The sequence below is a fragment of the Salvelinus sp. IW2-2015 genome, linkage group LG3 (assembly GCF_002910315.2).
Source record: "Salvelinus sp. IW2-2015 linkage group LG3, ASM291031v2, whole genome shotgun sequence".
In the NCBI taxonomy this organism is placed as follows: domain Eukaryota; kingdom Metazoa; phylum Chordata; class Actinopteri; order Salmoniformes; family Salmonidae; genus Salvelinus; species Salvelinus sp. IW2-2015.
The window spans coordinates 8384861-8401091 of NC_036840.1; the positions used below are offsets into that span (position 1 = coordinate 8384861).

General features: G+C 41.8%; 3 protein-coding genes across 6 annotated transcripts; 2 read left to right on the forward strand and 1 right to left on the reverse strand.

Annotated features, from left to right (window-relative positions):
* Positions 1 to 3328: 3328 nt before the first annotated feature.
* Positions 3329 to 5113, forward strand: LOC111950120 (electron transfer flavoprotein regulatory factor 1). 3 transcript variants are annotated; one of them, XM_023967507.2, is made up of 3 exons: positions 3329 to 3842; positions 4017 to 4091; positions 4261 to 5113. In XM_023967507.2, the coding sequence occupies exons 2-3, from the start codon at positions 4047 to 4049 to the stop codon at positions 4504 to 4506; spliced, it is 291 nt and encodes a 96-aa protein (XP_023823275.1). In that variant the 5' UTR covers positions 3329 to 3842; positions 4017 to 4046; the 3' UTR covers positions 4507 to 5113. The 3 variants fall into 3 exon arrangements, with proteins under 3 accessions (XP_023823275.1, XP_023823285.1, XP_023823267.1); XM_023967517.2 differs by having other exon boundaries at positions 3329 to 3663; XM_023967499.2 differs by having other exon boundaries at positions 3330 to 3642.
* Positions 5114 to 5660: 547 nt separating this feature from the next.
* LOC111950134 (electron transfer flavoprotein regulatory factor 1) lies at positions 5661 to 7510 on the forward strand. 2 transcript variants are annotated; one of them, XM_023967530.2, is made up of 3 exons: positions 5661 to 5783; positions 6191 to 6267; positions 6424 to 7510. In XM_023967530.2, the coding sequence occupies exons 2-3, from the start codon at positions 6223 to 6225 to the stop codon at positions 6655 to 6657; spliced, it is 279 nt and encodes a 92-aa protein (XP_023823298.1). In that variant the 5' UTR covers positions 5661 to 5783; positions 6191 to 6222; the 3' UTR covers positions 6658 to 7510. The 2 variants fall into 2 exon arrangements, with proteins under 2 accessions (XP_023823298.1, XP_023823307.1); XM_023967539.2 differs by having other exon boundaries at positions 5662 to 5783; positions 6194 to 6267.
* Positions 7262 to 15929, reverse strand: slc5a8 (solute carrier family 5 member 8). The gene is made up of 15 exons (XM_024012239.2): positions 15343 to 15929; positions 14709 to 14774; positions 14540 to 14591; positions 14348 to 14415; positions 14018 to 14172; positions 13714 to 13854; positions 11847 to 11976; positions 10862 to 10950; positions 10469 to 10578; positions 10231 to 10298; positions 10050 to 10136; positions 9720 to 9934; positions 9396 to 9499; positions 9211 to 9299; positions 7262 to 9116 (listed from the first exon to the last, which is right to left on the reverse strand). The coding sequence occupies exons 1-15, from the start codon at positions 15691 to 15693 to the stop codon at positions 8994 to 8996; spliced, it is 1848 nt and encodes a 615-aa protein (XP_023868007.1). The 5' UTR covers positions 15694 to 15929; the 3' UTR covers positions 7262 to 8993.
* Positions 15930 to 16231: the final 302 nt, after the last annotated feature.

The window sequence follows — 16231 nt, forward strand, 5'->3', positions numbered from 1 at the left end:
ACACCTGTGTGTCTTTTGACACTATATAAACGAGTCACCCCGCAGTGTTTGTCATTATACCCTGATGAAGACGGCTTGTCTGTCAACATTGGACCTGACGTTTTTGCATCTGAGCTCCTATGGTGTGCGGCTCTCCTTTAATTTTTTAACTGTTCCACTCTGCTAGCCAGCACCTCGCCTAAATAGGTATGCGTTTCCTTCCTCTCTAGATTATTCTGACCTATTGATTGACATATAATTTTAGACATCATGGCTCTCAATAATGTAGAATAGGGAATCATGTCAACTCCACTCATTTCTATCTGTAAGTTCTGTACTTTTTGTGAAGAGTGCCCCCCACAAGGTAGGAACTACATTCAGATTCTGGGATATGTTAAAATACATGTATTTAACAGTATCACTATCAGTCCCAGTCAATGTGGGGCCCGTCCAGTTCTCCTCCAGGTGTCTCTCACCTTCAGGGTCCCAGCGGGCCATCTGTGGGTCCTCCAGGAACAGGACAGAGTCAGGCAGAGTGACTGTGACCCCTACAGGGGAACAGGTCAGGACCCCACTGTCCTCCAGCTTCATGGAGGCGGAGCCCTGGATCTGCGACTGCTCCGTGGGGTAAGGGAACGGCTGCAGCCCTGTGTCCAACAGCTAGGGGTTGGGGCGAGAGACCCTAATGTTAACTTGGAGAAATAAAGGCAGAAGTGGTTCTTACTTTCCTTAAGGTTATCTAGTCCCCRTGATTAATGCATCATATCGAACAACTTCAAAGAGTAGTTTACACATTCAGTAACCCACAGAAGGGGTGCCCAATCACAGTCCATGGAGTACATTACAATGAGCGGTAGGAAGGGAAACTGCTGTCAGAAAGGGCACTTTCTGAACTATACTGAACATAAATATAAACCCAACCCATGTATGCACGTGTTTGAGAGGATCATAACTATAATGTACTGTATCTTATTGTGCTTTCAAGGGAAATATCTGGGAAATACAAGGTCAAATCCTGACGTCGGTGAGCTTCAGGTCGCAAAGTATGCGCTCTAGAAATAGGCCTGAGTTCCAGACATGGAATTCCGAGTGGGATCACAGTTCAAAACGATTTTTCCAAGTTGGAGCTCGTTTTTTCCTCAGTTGTCTTGAATGCACTGAAGTCTGAAGGCGGATTTTCTGAGTTCCCAGTTGTTTTGAATGGAACAATACATCGGATGCATATTGTCTCACGTCAGATCAGATGGCGTCACGGAGAGTGATGCTCCTCGTGCTATCTGACGTAAGACATTGGCCCTGTTCGAGAGGATCAAAACCGTATCATAGGTAAACTGTGACTGACACTGATCTCCAAATAATAATGAGTAGTTATTTATGATGAAAGGTGATTTGTAGATCAGTCAGTCGGCAGTCAACTGCAGTTGTTTTGGTGCTCTCAAACACGGTCAATGACATAGGGTCTCCACCCACTCTGCCCATTTTACAAAGACAAGTATGATCGTTCAGTGGGCTCTTTCACATTTTATTGACATTATATCCCAAAACTCGGATTTCGTAAACAAATACATCTGGTAATAAGCACTGAGCTTTGTTGACATAGCAGTGCACGTTTCTAGTAACATCTTTTGAAGATTTTACATTTTGCGGTCGTCGTCCTCAAAATTGTTTCCGCGGGTCTCTAAAAGCAAAATTAGGATGACACGAGCTGAATTAAATGTAAAAGGATTTGAAAATAACTTGGTATACGCTCAGTGCTCTGTTTATATTTCACAGAGATATGCTTGTTTTTGTGAGAAATCTTTGAAAAAMAACAGGTGTAAAAACGGCTAGCTGGACCCGTCTGAGCGGTTGACTGAAGATGCCTTCACCCGCTAGTAACTTAAGCTGACTCTAATTTGGTCAGACCCACTACAGGCGGTCGGCAAGAACCGGGCAGATGTGTCCATATCCTTAGTTTTATTTTCTAGTTCACCACCACACATTAGCGCACATAGAAACACAAGATCACTTCTTATTGCAGATGCATGCACAAACACTTCTAGAAAACACACAGAAAACTTGGTCCTCATCAGCTAAAGATGACAACCACTTTGAGCTATAGTGGGAGAGGCCGGAGTCCAAATGTCCATTCACGCACACCGGTTGGCTGAAACCAGGAGTCCGTGATAGACAGCTGATAAGGGAAGAAATCACCTAATAGACTACCACAGTATGAATCATAATACCCATAAAAGCTAGCAGTCAAACAGGGAAATGGTTCCAATCGTTTTTCCACCATTCAGTTTTCCCATAGGGGATTTTAGAAACACTTCAAATAAGGGCCGTGTTTCATGCAGAAGTACCCTGGTGTGACGTCTTGATAACTGTAAGTCTCTAGGTCAAAATGTACCCATGATACAATACCGCTTTATGCTCTTCAACAGGGCCACTGACTGACTCTACGAATAATAATGGGCACGTTCGAGCCGATCACTTTTGTCAAGTTGCTGACCAAAGCTGTTGCAGTATGGAGGGGGAAATGTGTCCGACTTGCGCCTACATGTCGACTGCATGAACTTTACAAAAATCATGTGATCATGACGTTTTGACTGCAGTATACTGCAAGTTTCTGCAGTTGCTCTTCACCAACTTCATCCTGCAGCCACCACCTGCATTGTGGGAGGCTACTGTACATTTTTAACCAATCATTAGTTGTTTTTTTACTCATGCAAAAGTAACCAAATACATAATTGAAACAGGAATCAACTTTACCGTGATTAATGTATACAGTGGACAAACTAATGTGATGTTTGAGGCCCTCACACTAATTGATTGTACAATGTGCACACATACGATTTCAGTTTGTAAGGGTATGATATGGGGTTTGAAGACATGTTCATTTCGACATTATAAAGAAAAACATATAAACAATGGCAACACTGTTATATTAATATCAGAGTTGTTGTTTGAAAACCAGATTGGTGTCTGACTTTAACTGCCACAGATGCACCTCCCCCGACATCACTCATCGACTCCTTTACAGTCGGTTMCTTTAGCCGACTGAAACTACTCACTACAATGAGTAGTTTTTATTTTATTTTTATGAGTAGAACTACTGATGCAAGGTTCTTTGTAGATCAGTCATGCTGCGTTAATGTGCTAGTTGGAACTAGGAAACTCTAAAATGTCCGACTTGCTAACAAGTTGTAGTKATACACGTGCCGCATTCAACGAATCATCAAGTCGGAAATGTTCGAGTTTCCTAGTTTCGACTAGCATGTGAACGGGCATTAGACGGCAGTTGCCTGCACTGTCGGTTGCCTGCAACATCGAACAAGCCCAACGTCTAATAGTCGGAACATGTCACTCCTATGCGACGCTCGTCCCTCAACCAGCTATAAGCGTGTCATGGCTAGAAAGAATCCAACTTTTGTCAAATTAATTTAAAAAWAMATATATTTTTAAATGTCATTTTAGTTCATCCTAACCCGTTTTCTAACCGTATCCTGACCTGCTGCGTAAATTATCCTAAACTGCTATGAAAAGTCAAATCTGATGTTAATTTGACAAAAGCTGGATCCCTTCTAGCCGTGACACTGGAATCGACGCACTGTTTGACGTAATGCTCCCATGTAGCCAGTTTTCAGCAAGGTAGATAGCGTTCAGCACTGCGAGGATTTATCGGTAAGGGAGCCTAGATACAATGTAATGAAAGCTAAATTATATCGTGTGAATAAATCACAAAGCTAATTAATGTTTTTATAACCGAGGGTGTTTAGCCAATTACGTTACTATTAGGTAGCTAATCATTCGCTTTACCAGAGCTTTGCTACCTAGCCGCAGACTTTGTACTGTTACCTAAACTACCTGCTATGTGAACCAAGGTAAAATAAGCTAAAATGCACTATGCATGACACATAGCTAGCTAAAGATTGTAAGRTCACGGTATATGTGATGTGACAATCAGACATAAGCATATTTCTTTGAGCTGTTTTACATCATTAGCTGCTGAATAGTAATTCACCTGTTGTATCTTCTGTTKTTTTCTTCCATCCCAGTAGTGAAGGCTGATAGTCTCAGGCAGTGACATGGCAAACCCTTTGAGGAGAGAGGTTAGACAGCTGTACAAGAATGTAAGAATGTAACACTGGCTGACTGCTGTCAATGCACCCAAGCTTTTTTGTTACCCACACTTACTTCCAATATAAGATTTGCCACTCATGCAATCTTTTGCTATCTGTCCTAAACAATCCCCAAAGCACTGGGATTATCACTGGTAACCTGCCCTCCTTCCACTGACAGCTACTGTATCTGGGACGGGAATACCCCCAAGGAGCAGACTACTTCAGGGAGCGTCTGAACAGTGCCTTTATGAAGAACAAAGATGTCACAGACCCTAAGGAGATCAGAAAGCTTGTCGACTGTGGAGAGGCTGTGATTAAGGAACTGGGGACCCTGTACTATCTGAGGGAATATAGAACCATGAAAAAGCGTTTCTACGAAGAAGAATTGTTAGGCCTGCTGAATATAGGCAGACCGACAGACTGATAGCCCAGATGTTTGGCAACTGAATCTTCAGTATGCGGGTTGTTCCATGAATTGAGGACATTTTGGGTTGTTTAACTTGGTCCCCCKAAAATAATGATTTCACCTCATTTTAGCATGCTGTCATAAAGAGCACATGTTTAACTTTGTAAAAACCTATTTTTCCATGTCAAGGGCTGAAATAAAACTAATGACTAGTAAGTGCTATTAAAGTAACAGGTTTGAAGTRTATCTTAAACCTTCCATAAATCCCCTTTCGATAGGGAATTGGAACTTGTGAGCAACAGGAAGGGGGATTCGAATGCAAGCTTCACGAAAATGTTTAATGTTTTAAAAATATTTCTAACCTATCTATGGGTTGACATGTTATGCTCGATGCGCTCTGATTGAATGAAATGAGAAGTTCTAGAGTACCCTCTTCCGTTTGTCTTCTCACCTATTCTTTCTGAAGTTGCTCCTTTTCAGACTTAATGAGCTTGCTTCCTTTCTTTTTGGCAGACTTGAACCAAATCAACTTGATGAACATAAATGTGATCATAAACAAATGTGCAAGCTACTGTATGCTTGTAATTTGTGGGCATTGGAAAAGTGAGTAAAAGTAAAGAACATATCTAAAGACTTGGGTTGCTTGGGAGAAATTGAAACATGTTATATTCAATTTAGCTAGCTAGGCTTTAATCTACTAGATCTAATATCTCTCATGAATCTAATGTAGAGAGAGATATGCTATTAATAACAAAGTTAACTTTGCATCCCCGGGGAGCTTACAAGGAAAGAACATAGAGAATAGAAAGTTAGGATATAGTATTTAGTTGTAGCAAGATAAGGCTGAAAGAACCAAACACAGACTTGCAGCACGCTTCCAGTAAAAGGAAGCTGATTTGCAGTCACTTGCTCACCTTGAGTCCTAGCTAGCTAACTGGTAATCTAATTTACTCTGGCTAGTAACAACTGGTAARTTATGCAACTAGCTACTTGGCTTGTAAACATATCAACCTAACCACAATATWAATTTTCTAACTGGTTAGCTTGCTATATAYGTAATGAAATAACATTTGTTGGAAAACTGGTTACTATCTTCTCTTGGTGGGATATCTTTCAACTCTTTTCGCGTCCAAGTTACCATGGAAATGCCACCGCACGCACGCGCAGTAGGTCCGTGTTTTGGTTTGCGACTTGTGAAAGGATTTACGGCGTTGTTTATGAACTCCCGAAGGGCAAAGTAACCAGCTATCGACACTACTTAATTGCAAGGATTTATTTATAAGGGACTTTATAATGTAATGGAATCTTGATTATATCGTGTGAATTAATCACAATGGATGTTTTTATAGCAGAGGGTGTTTAGCTACTTAGCCAAGATTATTGTGCTGGGAGACAACGTAACTTTTATCCCAGCACAAAGACAATTATTGGTTAAATTGCAGCTGCCAATTATCTAGCCAGCTAGCTAATCATTCGCTTTGCGACGTAGTCGCATTTTGGCCCTTTTGCACTGTTAACTAACCTACCTGCAAAGTGAACCAATGTAGGGTAAAATGTATGCATGACACAGCTAAGATTGTGAGGCTCACAGGATATGTGATAGCAATCAGACATATGCACATTTCTGAGCTGTTGTTTTACATAATCAGCTGCTGTATGCTAAATCACCAGTTGTATGTTCTGTACGTTTCTTCCATCCCAGTAGTGAAGGCTGCTACTGTCTCASGCAGTGACATGGCCAACCCTCTGAGGAGTGAGGTTAGACAGCTGTACAAGAACGTAAGTTAAACGCTGACTGACTGCTGTCAATGCACCCAACCGTTGTTGTTACCACACGCCAGATTTGCTTCCACTCATGCAATATTTAGCTATCTTTCCAAAACAATCCCCAAAGCCTGGAATTATAATTGGTAACCGGTCTTCTTCCATTGACAGCTCCTGTTTTTGGGACGGGAATACCCCAAAGGAGCAGACTACTTCAGGGAACGTCTGAAGAGAGCCTTTATGAAGAACAATGATGTCACAGACCCTAKGGAGATCAAAAAACTAGTCGATCGTGGGGAATTTGTGATAAAGGAACTGGAGGCCCTGTACTATCTGAGGAAGTACAGAGCCATGAAGAAGCGTTACTACGAAGAAGAATTGTCCGCCGTGCTGAATATAGGCTGACCGATAGATTGATAGCCTAGATATTTGGCAGTTAAATCTTCAGTATGCAAGTTTTAGTTTAGCCGTCCATGAACACGAGTGTTATTAGCAACACAAACATCCTTAGACACAAATGTTAGCTATGTATTACAGATAAAAGTAACATTCTATTTTACGAGACTTTTACTTAAGTCAGTTAAGAACAAATTCTTATTTACAATGATGTAGGAACAGTGGGGTAACTGCCTTGTTCAGGGGCAGAACGACAGATTTTTACCTTGTCAGCTCGGGGATTCGATCTTGGAGCCCCTTGGTTGCAATCTTTCGTTTACTAGTCCCACGCTCTAACTARTAGGCTACCTGCCACCCCAAAATGAGTTACACTTGCCTCTCTTACCCACCTCGAGCTGTGGAATGACATCCACCAAATGACTACATGCAGTTCAAATGCCTAGAGTTCTCTCGTGTACATAATTGTAAATAATACATTATAGAATGTGTTGATTACTTGTAGAATGTAATTTAATCATATAAGTATAAATATGACAGAGCTATTTCGAATTCATATTTTTTTTAAATGTACAACACTGATAGCACTATGTTTTTAATAAATGGGAAACACAAGTCAAGTCAAAGATATTTCATTATTAACAATCCTAACTCTACTTGTCTTTTCAAGTTGATGTGATGTAGGCTACATACAGTGCCTTCAGAAAGTATTCACACCCCTTCCACATTTTGTTATGTTACAGCCTGAATTTAAAATGTATTACATTTAGATTTTGGGTCACTTGCCTACACAAAATACCCCATAATGTCAAAATTGAATTATATTTTTTGAAATTGTAACAAATGAATTAAAAATGAAAAGCTGTCATGTCTTGAGTCAATAAGTATTCAACCCCTTTGTTATGGCAAGCCTAAATAAGTTGAGTAAAAATTTGCTTAACAAGTCACATAAGTTGCATGGATTCTGTGTGCAATAATAGTGTTTAACATCGTTTTTTTATGACTACCTCATCTATGTACCCCACACATACAATTATCTGTAAGGTCCCTCAGTCCAGCAGTGAATTTCAAACACCGATTCAACCACAAAGACCAGGGAGGTTTTCCAATTCCTTGTAAAGAAGGGCACCTATTGGTAGATGGGTAAACATAAAAAATCAGACATTGAATATCCCTTTGAGCATGAGGAAGTTATTAATTACACTTTGGACGGTGTATCAATACACCCAGTCACTACAAAGATACAGGTGTCCTTCCTAACTCAGTTGCCAGAGAGGAAGGAAACTGCTCAGGGATTTCACCATGAGGCCAATGGTGACTAAAACAGTTACATAATTTAATGGCTGTGATAAGAAAAAACTGAGGATGGATGAACAACATTGTAGTTATTCCACAATACTAACCTAATTGACAGAGTGAAAAGAAGGAAGCCTGTACAGAATACAAATATTCCAAAACATGCATCCTGTTTACAACAAGGTGCTTAAGTATTACTGCAAAAAATGTGGCACAGCAATTCACTTTTTGTCCTGAACACAAAGAGTTATGTTTGGGGCAAATCCAATACGTTACTGAGTACCACTCTCCATATTTTCAAGCATAGTGGTGGCTGCAACATGTTATGCATATGCTTGTATGTAATCGGTAAAGACTGGGGAGTTTTTCAGGATAAAAAATAATTCGCACAGGGAAAATCCTAGAGGAAAACCTGGTTCAGTCTGCTTTCCACCAGACACTGGGAGATTAATTCACCTTTCAGCAGGAGTGGCGCAGTGGTCTAAGGCACTGCATCTRAGCGCTTGAGGCGTCACTACAGACACCCTGGTTCAAATCCAGGCTGTATTACAACTGGCTGTGATTGGGAGTCCCATAGGGTGGAGCACATTTGGCCCAGCATTGTRCAGGTTTGGCCGGTGTAGGCAGTCATTGTAAATAAGAATTTGTTTTTAACTGACTTGCCTATTTAAATAAATTACATTTTAAAAAATTTACTGCCAAAGGTGTTTCTAAAATGTATTGACTCAGAGGTGTGAAAACGTATGTAAATTAGATATTTCTGTATTTCATTTTCAATCAATTTGCTAACTTTTCTAAAAACAAGCTTTCACTTTGTCATTATGGGGTATTGTGTGTAGATGGGTGAGAATAGTTTTTTAAATTCAGGCTGTAACACAACAAAATGTGGGATAATACTTTCTGAGGACACTGTATATAGAAATATGAGGATATAGATGAGATATTGATACAATCTGTAAGGACATTCATGAGTCACGTGAAAAACAGCGGCACGGGGGAGGGAGAAGTATGAGAAGAAAGAGCAACTGTTAAGTCATGGTTTTATCAGTATGTTATGTAGGAAGACTGCTCTTTCTGAAATCCAACTCGTGGACATTGCAGAAGCCGGGGTTATTGTTTCCCAATTTGTTCTCTCTGGTTTTTGTGAGGTCCAGCTCTCCTGCTCTTCTCATGGCCTAGGTATGGATGAAAGCTAAATGAATACAGGAAAGTGGTTGAAAGAGAGAGAACGTCGTGGAGGTTATTTATTGAAACACTCAAATCACTTACCCTTTCTTTAAAGAGCTTGTAAAAGCAAAATAACATTGTATCTTCTTTCATCAAAGTCACCCTTGGTTCCAAATTCAACTTCATACCCCCTYGAAAGAGACACGTTTTAGTGTAAAAAAGAACATGTTAATTAGACACATCATGTAATATGGTAGGAAGCAACACTACCATTTGGGGAAGAGTACCTGAAAGTAGACTGACCACCAGTCCAACAGCCAGTGTTGTAAGTGTCCCAATAGGACTGAAGTAGAGATAGGACAGGGAGTACCAGTTATCAGCCAGGAAGGGTCTGTAGAGGAGACAAACATAGTGGCATCCAGCAGCTATAATGTTGCCTATATTGTTTACAGCTMATGCAGTTTGCTATTCTAACATGACAAAATTATTCCTGTTCTACAGTACATTTCTAACTGAATATTTGTTTCAACTGTGCCCATAACCATATACTTGTTCCCTTCAGCAAAAGTGTGTCCTGTCCTTAACCAAAGATACTGAAGCCCACAACGTACCTCTCTGCTGTATTTTGCTGTAGTACTGTAGTGTATAGGCTTGGTTCTGTTGGGGATGCGGTCCAGTTGAACGCATCGGCTGCGGTTGTGAAGTTACAGCCATGTGTGGTCAGACCCAGAGGCCTGCTCTGCTCTGGTAGAGGAGGGTAAAACTGGGCCCCTATCCCCACCCACAGAGACATAACCAGCCCAGAGAGCAGACCAGCCAAGCCCCCCTGCAGCACAGAACACACAGAAATAACACATCAACACTTCAACATAAACATTCAGAGAGGTTAGCTAACAGTTAGATGCTTATAATCCTGCTTTTGTTAAAGAGACTGTACTGACTGTGGCATTGGCGTATGGACAGAGGATCCCCAGCGAGAAGAGACCCAGTAAAGGCCCTCCGATGATCCCAAAGATACTGATAGCTGCCTACAGGAGGAGACAGAGACATATTTTAGAGTTGCGAACCTCAAGACAACATATTTTTTGTAGAAAGACATACACCTTTTGTTGTATCGCATACCTGCAGCAGACTTCCCATGAGTGAGGCTATGCCAGCCATTCCAATACAGAGAGCCCCATACAGAAAGCCTAGAATGGAGCATAGGGATAGCAGTTAAAATCATGATAAATCCTGGATTATTCATTTCTAATATCAGCAAGAATATATCAAGAAGAAGATAAATATATCATCAAACATGAATATAGCTCTCTGAGTTCTGTGGTAAATGCAAAGACACCTATTGATATTATACACTCACTGAGGCCTTTAGAGGTCCAGGACAGGTGTTTCTCTGACATGTGTGTGTACGGCTTGATCAGGTCTTCAATAGTCACGGCAGCCAGAGCATTGACACTGGACGATACCGTGCTGTGGACAAGAGAGAGCAAATATAATGCCATTATTTACCTAGAAATATAACAGTGTGTGTGAGTGCTGTGTAAATAGTAATCTTTGTGTCCCACCATAGGCTGCGAGAGTAAATATTTAGTCATAGTCGTGATATTATGAACCATGAGATATTGCATACAGTACAAATAGTAACAAAAGGGTACTTAATCTAGTGTGCATATAACATAATGTAACATACTGACATAATCAAACGTAAGATCAAGTTTGACATACAGTATAAGTACTAGATGGGAATAGTAACCTTAGGGTCCCACTGTAGGCTGCAGCCACAAACAATCCTGGCAGTCCAGGGTAGTCTCTCAGGATGTCCATCACCATATATGGCATCAGCTGTACAGAGAAAGAGAGTGTGGTCAGTAGTCAGTGTCTCTCTGAGTGGTAGCACTGGGTTTGGGTTATTTTAGATATTTTCCTGGGAACAATCTGGATGTGTGGCCGATGAGGGGGGAAAAAACTGTTTTCCCACAAAAAATAGTTTAAGGTGGTTACACTTAGTGGCGGTGAATGTTATCAGTTTAAACAAATATTTTAGAAAATATATCTGTAAAGTGACAGTCTGGCAGAATAGTAATATTGACTGTGCCTGGTATTTATGTAGGTTAGCTTTTTTCTTCATGAGTCTTGTTCTGGAGGCAGCTTTGCAGAGGGTTCGCTAACAGACACAGCCACAAAATCTGTCATAAAATCTCAACCCTAACATTCACCTTAACATACCTAACCCTAACCTGGCCCATCTATCAGAAATCGCTCAGTTCTGCCTCCAGGACAAGACTCATTCCAATAAACGTCAACCTGCGGTCCTTATTAAAGTGTTATTTCCTGGTTTGTGTCCTCAACCTGATCTGGAGCAGACACCATGCCTGNGTTTAAGGTGGTTACACTTAGTGGCTGTGAATGTTATCAGTTGAAACTGATAACAAAATATATCCGTAAAGTGGCAGTCTGGCAGAATAGTAATATTGACAGTGCCTGGTATTTATGCGGTTTTTCGTCTTGAATCTTGTTCTGGAGGCAGCTCTGCAGAGGGGTCACTAGCTGGCACAACCACAAAATCTGTCATAAAATCTTAACCCTAACATTAACCACACTGCTAACCCTAATACCTAACCCTAACCTGGCCCATCTAGCAGTAATCGCTCAGTTCTGCCTCCAGGACAAGACTCATCCCAATAAACGTCAACCTGCGGTCCTTATTAAAGTGTTATTTCCTGGTTTGTGTCCTCAACCTGATCTGGAGCAGACACCATGCCTGRTGTCCAGGGGTCACAGTGCTTGTAGACGGAGTACAGACACAGCCCCGCAAACACAGAACACAGCATGATGATCCACAGTCCTAATAAGTTAATGTAGAGAGACCTGGGAAGAGAATACAGAGAGAGAGAAAGAAGAGTGACAGGAAGAGGGGAAAGAGAGAGAAAGGAGAGAGCGAAAGAGAGAGAGAACGGGGAGGGGGAGAGCCAGAGTTTGTGTTATCAGAAGGACGAGTAGGTTGCACTTCCCCATCGTTTATCAGCAATTTTGGCGGCCAACTATCAGAAAAAGGGGTTTATCTAATGTTCCTTTGTTAGATTTTTAGCTCATCTTGCTCTGGCTACTATTAGTTGTTGATCTTGTTGTTGTTGATGTACATAACTGAGGGAGAGAGAGCCCACCTTTTCAGGGTTGTTTGATCAATAAGACTGTTGGGTCCCAAATGTAAGAGGACTCCCATGGTGTTTACATATTTGCAGAAATCCATTCAGGAGTATTTTGTGGCTTTTGGCGAATGCGTTCTAGCTAACAATCTAAAGTTGCGCTGTTGCAACTGCCTGTAAACACCAGTGGTGTAAAGTACTTAAGTGAAAATACTTTAAATTACTACTTAAGTCGTTTTTGGGAGTATCAGTACTTTACTATTTATATTTTTGACAACTTTTACTTTTACTTCACTACATTCCTAAAGAAAGAATGTACTTTTATTACCATACATTTTCCCTCACGCGCAAAAAACTCGTTACATTTGGAATGCTTAGCAGGACAGAAAAATGGTCCAATTCACATCCCTGGTCATCCCTACTGCCTCTGATCTGGCGGACTCACTAAACACAAATTCTTTTTGGGTAAATTATGTGTGTTGGAGTGTGCCCCTAGCTATCACTAAATAAAAAAAATAAAAAAATAAAATCGCACCATCTGGTTTACTTTTGATACTTAAGTATATTTAAAACCAAATACTTTCAGACTTTTACTCAGATGGCTTGTTTGTATAAAGCCCTACTGTAGCTCTGCTTTGCTATAGCGCACCAGTCTGTTCTAGACTTGGAGTCTTGGACGAGACAGATGTTTTTATTCGATTCTATTTACTGCAGTGTCTATTAATAGTCAAAATGCTCGCCCACTTTCCCACTCTATATTATAATTTTTTTACTTTTTACCCCTAATTGGTAGTTACAGTCTTGTCCCATCGCTGCAACTCCCTTACGGACTCGGGAGAGGCGAAGGTTGACAGCCATGCGTCCTCCGAAACACGGCTTCTTGACACACTGCTCGCTTACCCGGAAGCCAGCCGCAATGTGTCAGCGGAAACACCGTCCAGCTGGTCACAGAAGTCAGCTTGTAGGCGCCCGGCCAGCCACAAGGAGTCGCTAGAGTGCGATGGGACAAGGAAATCCCAGCTGGACAAACCCTCCCCTAACCTGGATGATGCTGGGCCAATTGTGCGCCGCCTCATAAGTCTCCCGGTCAAGGCCGGCTGTGACACAGCCTGGGATCGAACCAGGACCTGTAGTGACGCCTCAAGCATTGCGATGCAGTGCCTTAGACCGCTGCGCCACTCGGGAGGCCCCACTCTATATTTCTATAGAATTTTCACAAATGCCTTAGTATACGTGATTTCCAAACATTCTAAGAATTTATCAATGTTAAAATGACCATATCTAAGTGCTCGCTTGCCAGATAATTTTTTGTGTCATGTTCTTCCTGGGGGTGTAGATGAACACATTTGAATAAGATTTCATGTTGCTAAAGTGCTGTCACTTTCACTATTAACACTGGGGCAAACAGGAAATAGATCTTCATGCTCTACTCTATCCTTCCAGGAAGATGATGACTCACATTTTGGCCTGAGTCATGGATTTGCAAGAGATGTATCTCTGCACCTGGGCTTGGTTGATCCCATAGATACTGGTCCAGACAAATGTGCCTCCAATTGTGATTGTCCAGAAGGTGTGCCTCCTCAGTGGACTAGCATCAAAGCTATAAAGGAGAGACAGAGACAGAGAGAGAGAGAGAGAGAGAGAGAGATTCAGTACGCCCTTTTGCAATGTCTTGTATTTTGTGCCAACATACTGCACAATGTCCAGGTGCAGACTCTTCTCCTGCTCTTTTACATCTATAATCTACATGACAATCTACTCACTCCCAGAAGTTGAGTCGTCCTCCGAACTCTGCGTGGTTGAGGATGTTGGAGACTCCTCCCTGCAGGACCACGGCTCTGATGATGACAGACAGGAAGCCTGCCACCATGATGCCCACCTGGAACACATCCGTCCACACCACCGCCTTCAGACCGCCCTGTCACAATACACACCACAGCCGTGTTACATACATGGTTTAAAGGTCACCATAAAGGTCACCACAGTGCTACACAAATCATGTCTCAATCTAACCTCCATCTGTATTTCCCTTACATCAGGGGATAAATGGTGTTTATAGCATTATTTATTGACATCACTGCCATGTCCAGTACCATAGCGCAGTAAAACGTGCAAACCGCTCCTGTTGAAATGACAGCACCCCAAAGATCCATCCCAGTCACTAGAGAGAGGAGGAAAAAGAGAGAGAGAGGGACGTCATTTAGCAGAGGAGTGGTTTCAAGTGCACTCAATGCCGATGGGGCATGGAATGAAATTCTTTCATGACTTTTAGAGACTTACTGCACCTTGGTTTAATGCCAGAGCTGGAGCATAAATGACTATTCCCGTGTAGAGTATCTGGGAGACAGAGAGACATAACATGTGGCTCTTATAATCATCCGTAGCACAAGGTTTGTTCTCATGTTCATGTAATTCATGATATGAGGGGTGGGAGTGTTGTGATAAGGTACTCACAGTCTGAACAATGAACATCACTGTCCCTAACAGACGGGTGGCTCTGTTGAACCGTATCTCCAGATACTGCAGAATGATGACCATGAGGAGAAAAAAGAAATATGACACTTTTCTGTTACATTTCCCATGGACAGGACAGTGACATGAATTAATGTGTGAAGCCCAAAAGACAAAGCAAAGAGTAGAGTCAGTAAGAGGATGAGATGACAAGACTGTGCCAGGATTGTTTCAGTCAGCTAATGAAGATAAAACACTGACTCATATTTTAGCTGTTTGAATCATAATCATAATCTTATCATCAGCCTCTCAACAAGACTAAGGAATGGACATGTGCAGCGATATTAAGTAACGGAACCGTGACTACTATGATTACTATACCTGAAACAGCAATCTGTTTGTTTTATAGAAAAATTACACAATTAGGTCAGCATTTTATTTCCTGAATAGATTGCATTTGTCAATTGGTCACTTTTGAACAAAACGTTGTGACCCCCAAGATATTTATTTCAGGGATTTAGAATTGCTTAGAATTTGCATTGCAATTAATCTGGATAACATTTACCAAACATGTTATACTATTTCTGTTGAATAGAATAGAACACAAATCAACTCAACAGGGTGGATCGATTCTAACCTCATAGGTACTTGTGATGCCCAGCCTGTAGAAGACAGGGAGGAAGACCTCTGAGCTGACCACCACCACCAGCACATAGGAGAGGCTGAAGAGGCCGTAGCTTGCCCCGTATCGGTACACCTCGGCTGGGGTGGCCAGCACTGTGATAGCCGACATGAAGCTGGCAGTCAGGGACAGAGCCACAGGTACGGCTGTCATACTCTGGCCCCCCATCAGAAACTCTCTGGAGCTGCTCTGGCCCCTTCCGGCGATGGCATAGTACACCCCGATGGCTGCAGACACCAGCAGCATCAGAACAAAGACAGCATAGTCCGCAGCGACAAAGGATCCAATCACTGGAGAGACTGCCATTGTAGCCTTCTGATTGTGAGGTATAGGTGACTGTACTCACTGGAAGATTGTCCTATTCCACAACTTGTAGTCCCTTGTGGTTTCTGTTATTGGAATGCAATGAACAGCAGATAATTCGTTTTTCTCTATGAAATCTATGATAGCTCACAGTAGGCTGCTGTGTTTTCAGAAAAAGTGGTGTCCTTGTCCATATGTCCTTGTCTCAAAGACATTACTAGCAGGTAGCAGTGAGCACACCTCTCCACCTCTCCACAAAATCAAGAGCTGGGATTGTTCTGTTGGCTGAACCAATAAGTACCCCTGTCATCAGCCCTACCCCCTGGATGGCTGGTACAGACTGACACACACAGAGGAATGCGTTCACACACACACAAGCATGCACACACACTTCTGAAAATTGTTGAACCCCAGAGAAAATATTCTAACATATCTTTATACTAACATGTCCAGTCCAGTATAATGTGTCTAGTGTCCAGTATGTCATGTCCACTAGTTAGTACATGTATGGACCACAGGAGGTTGGTGGCACCTAATTGGG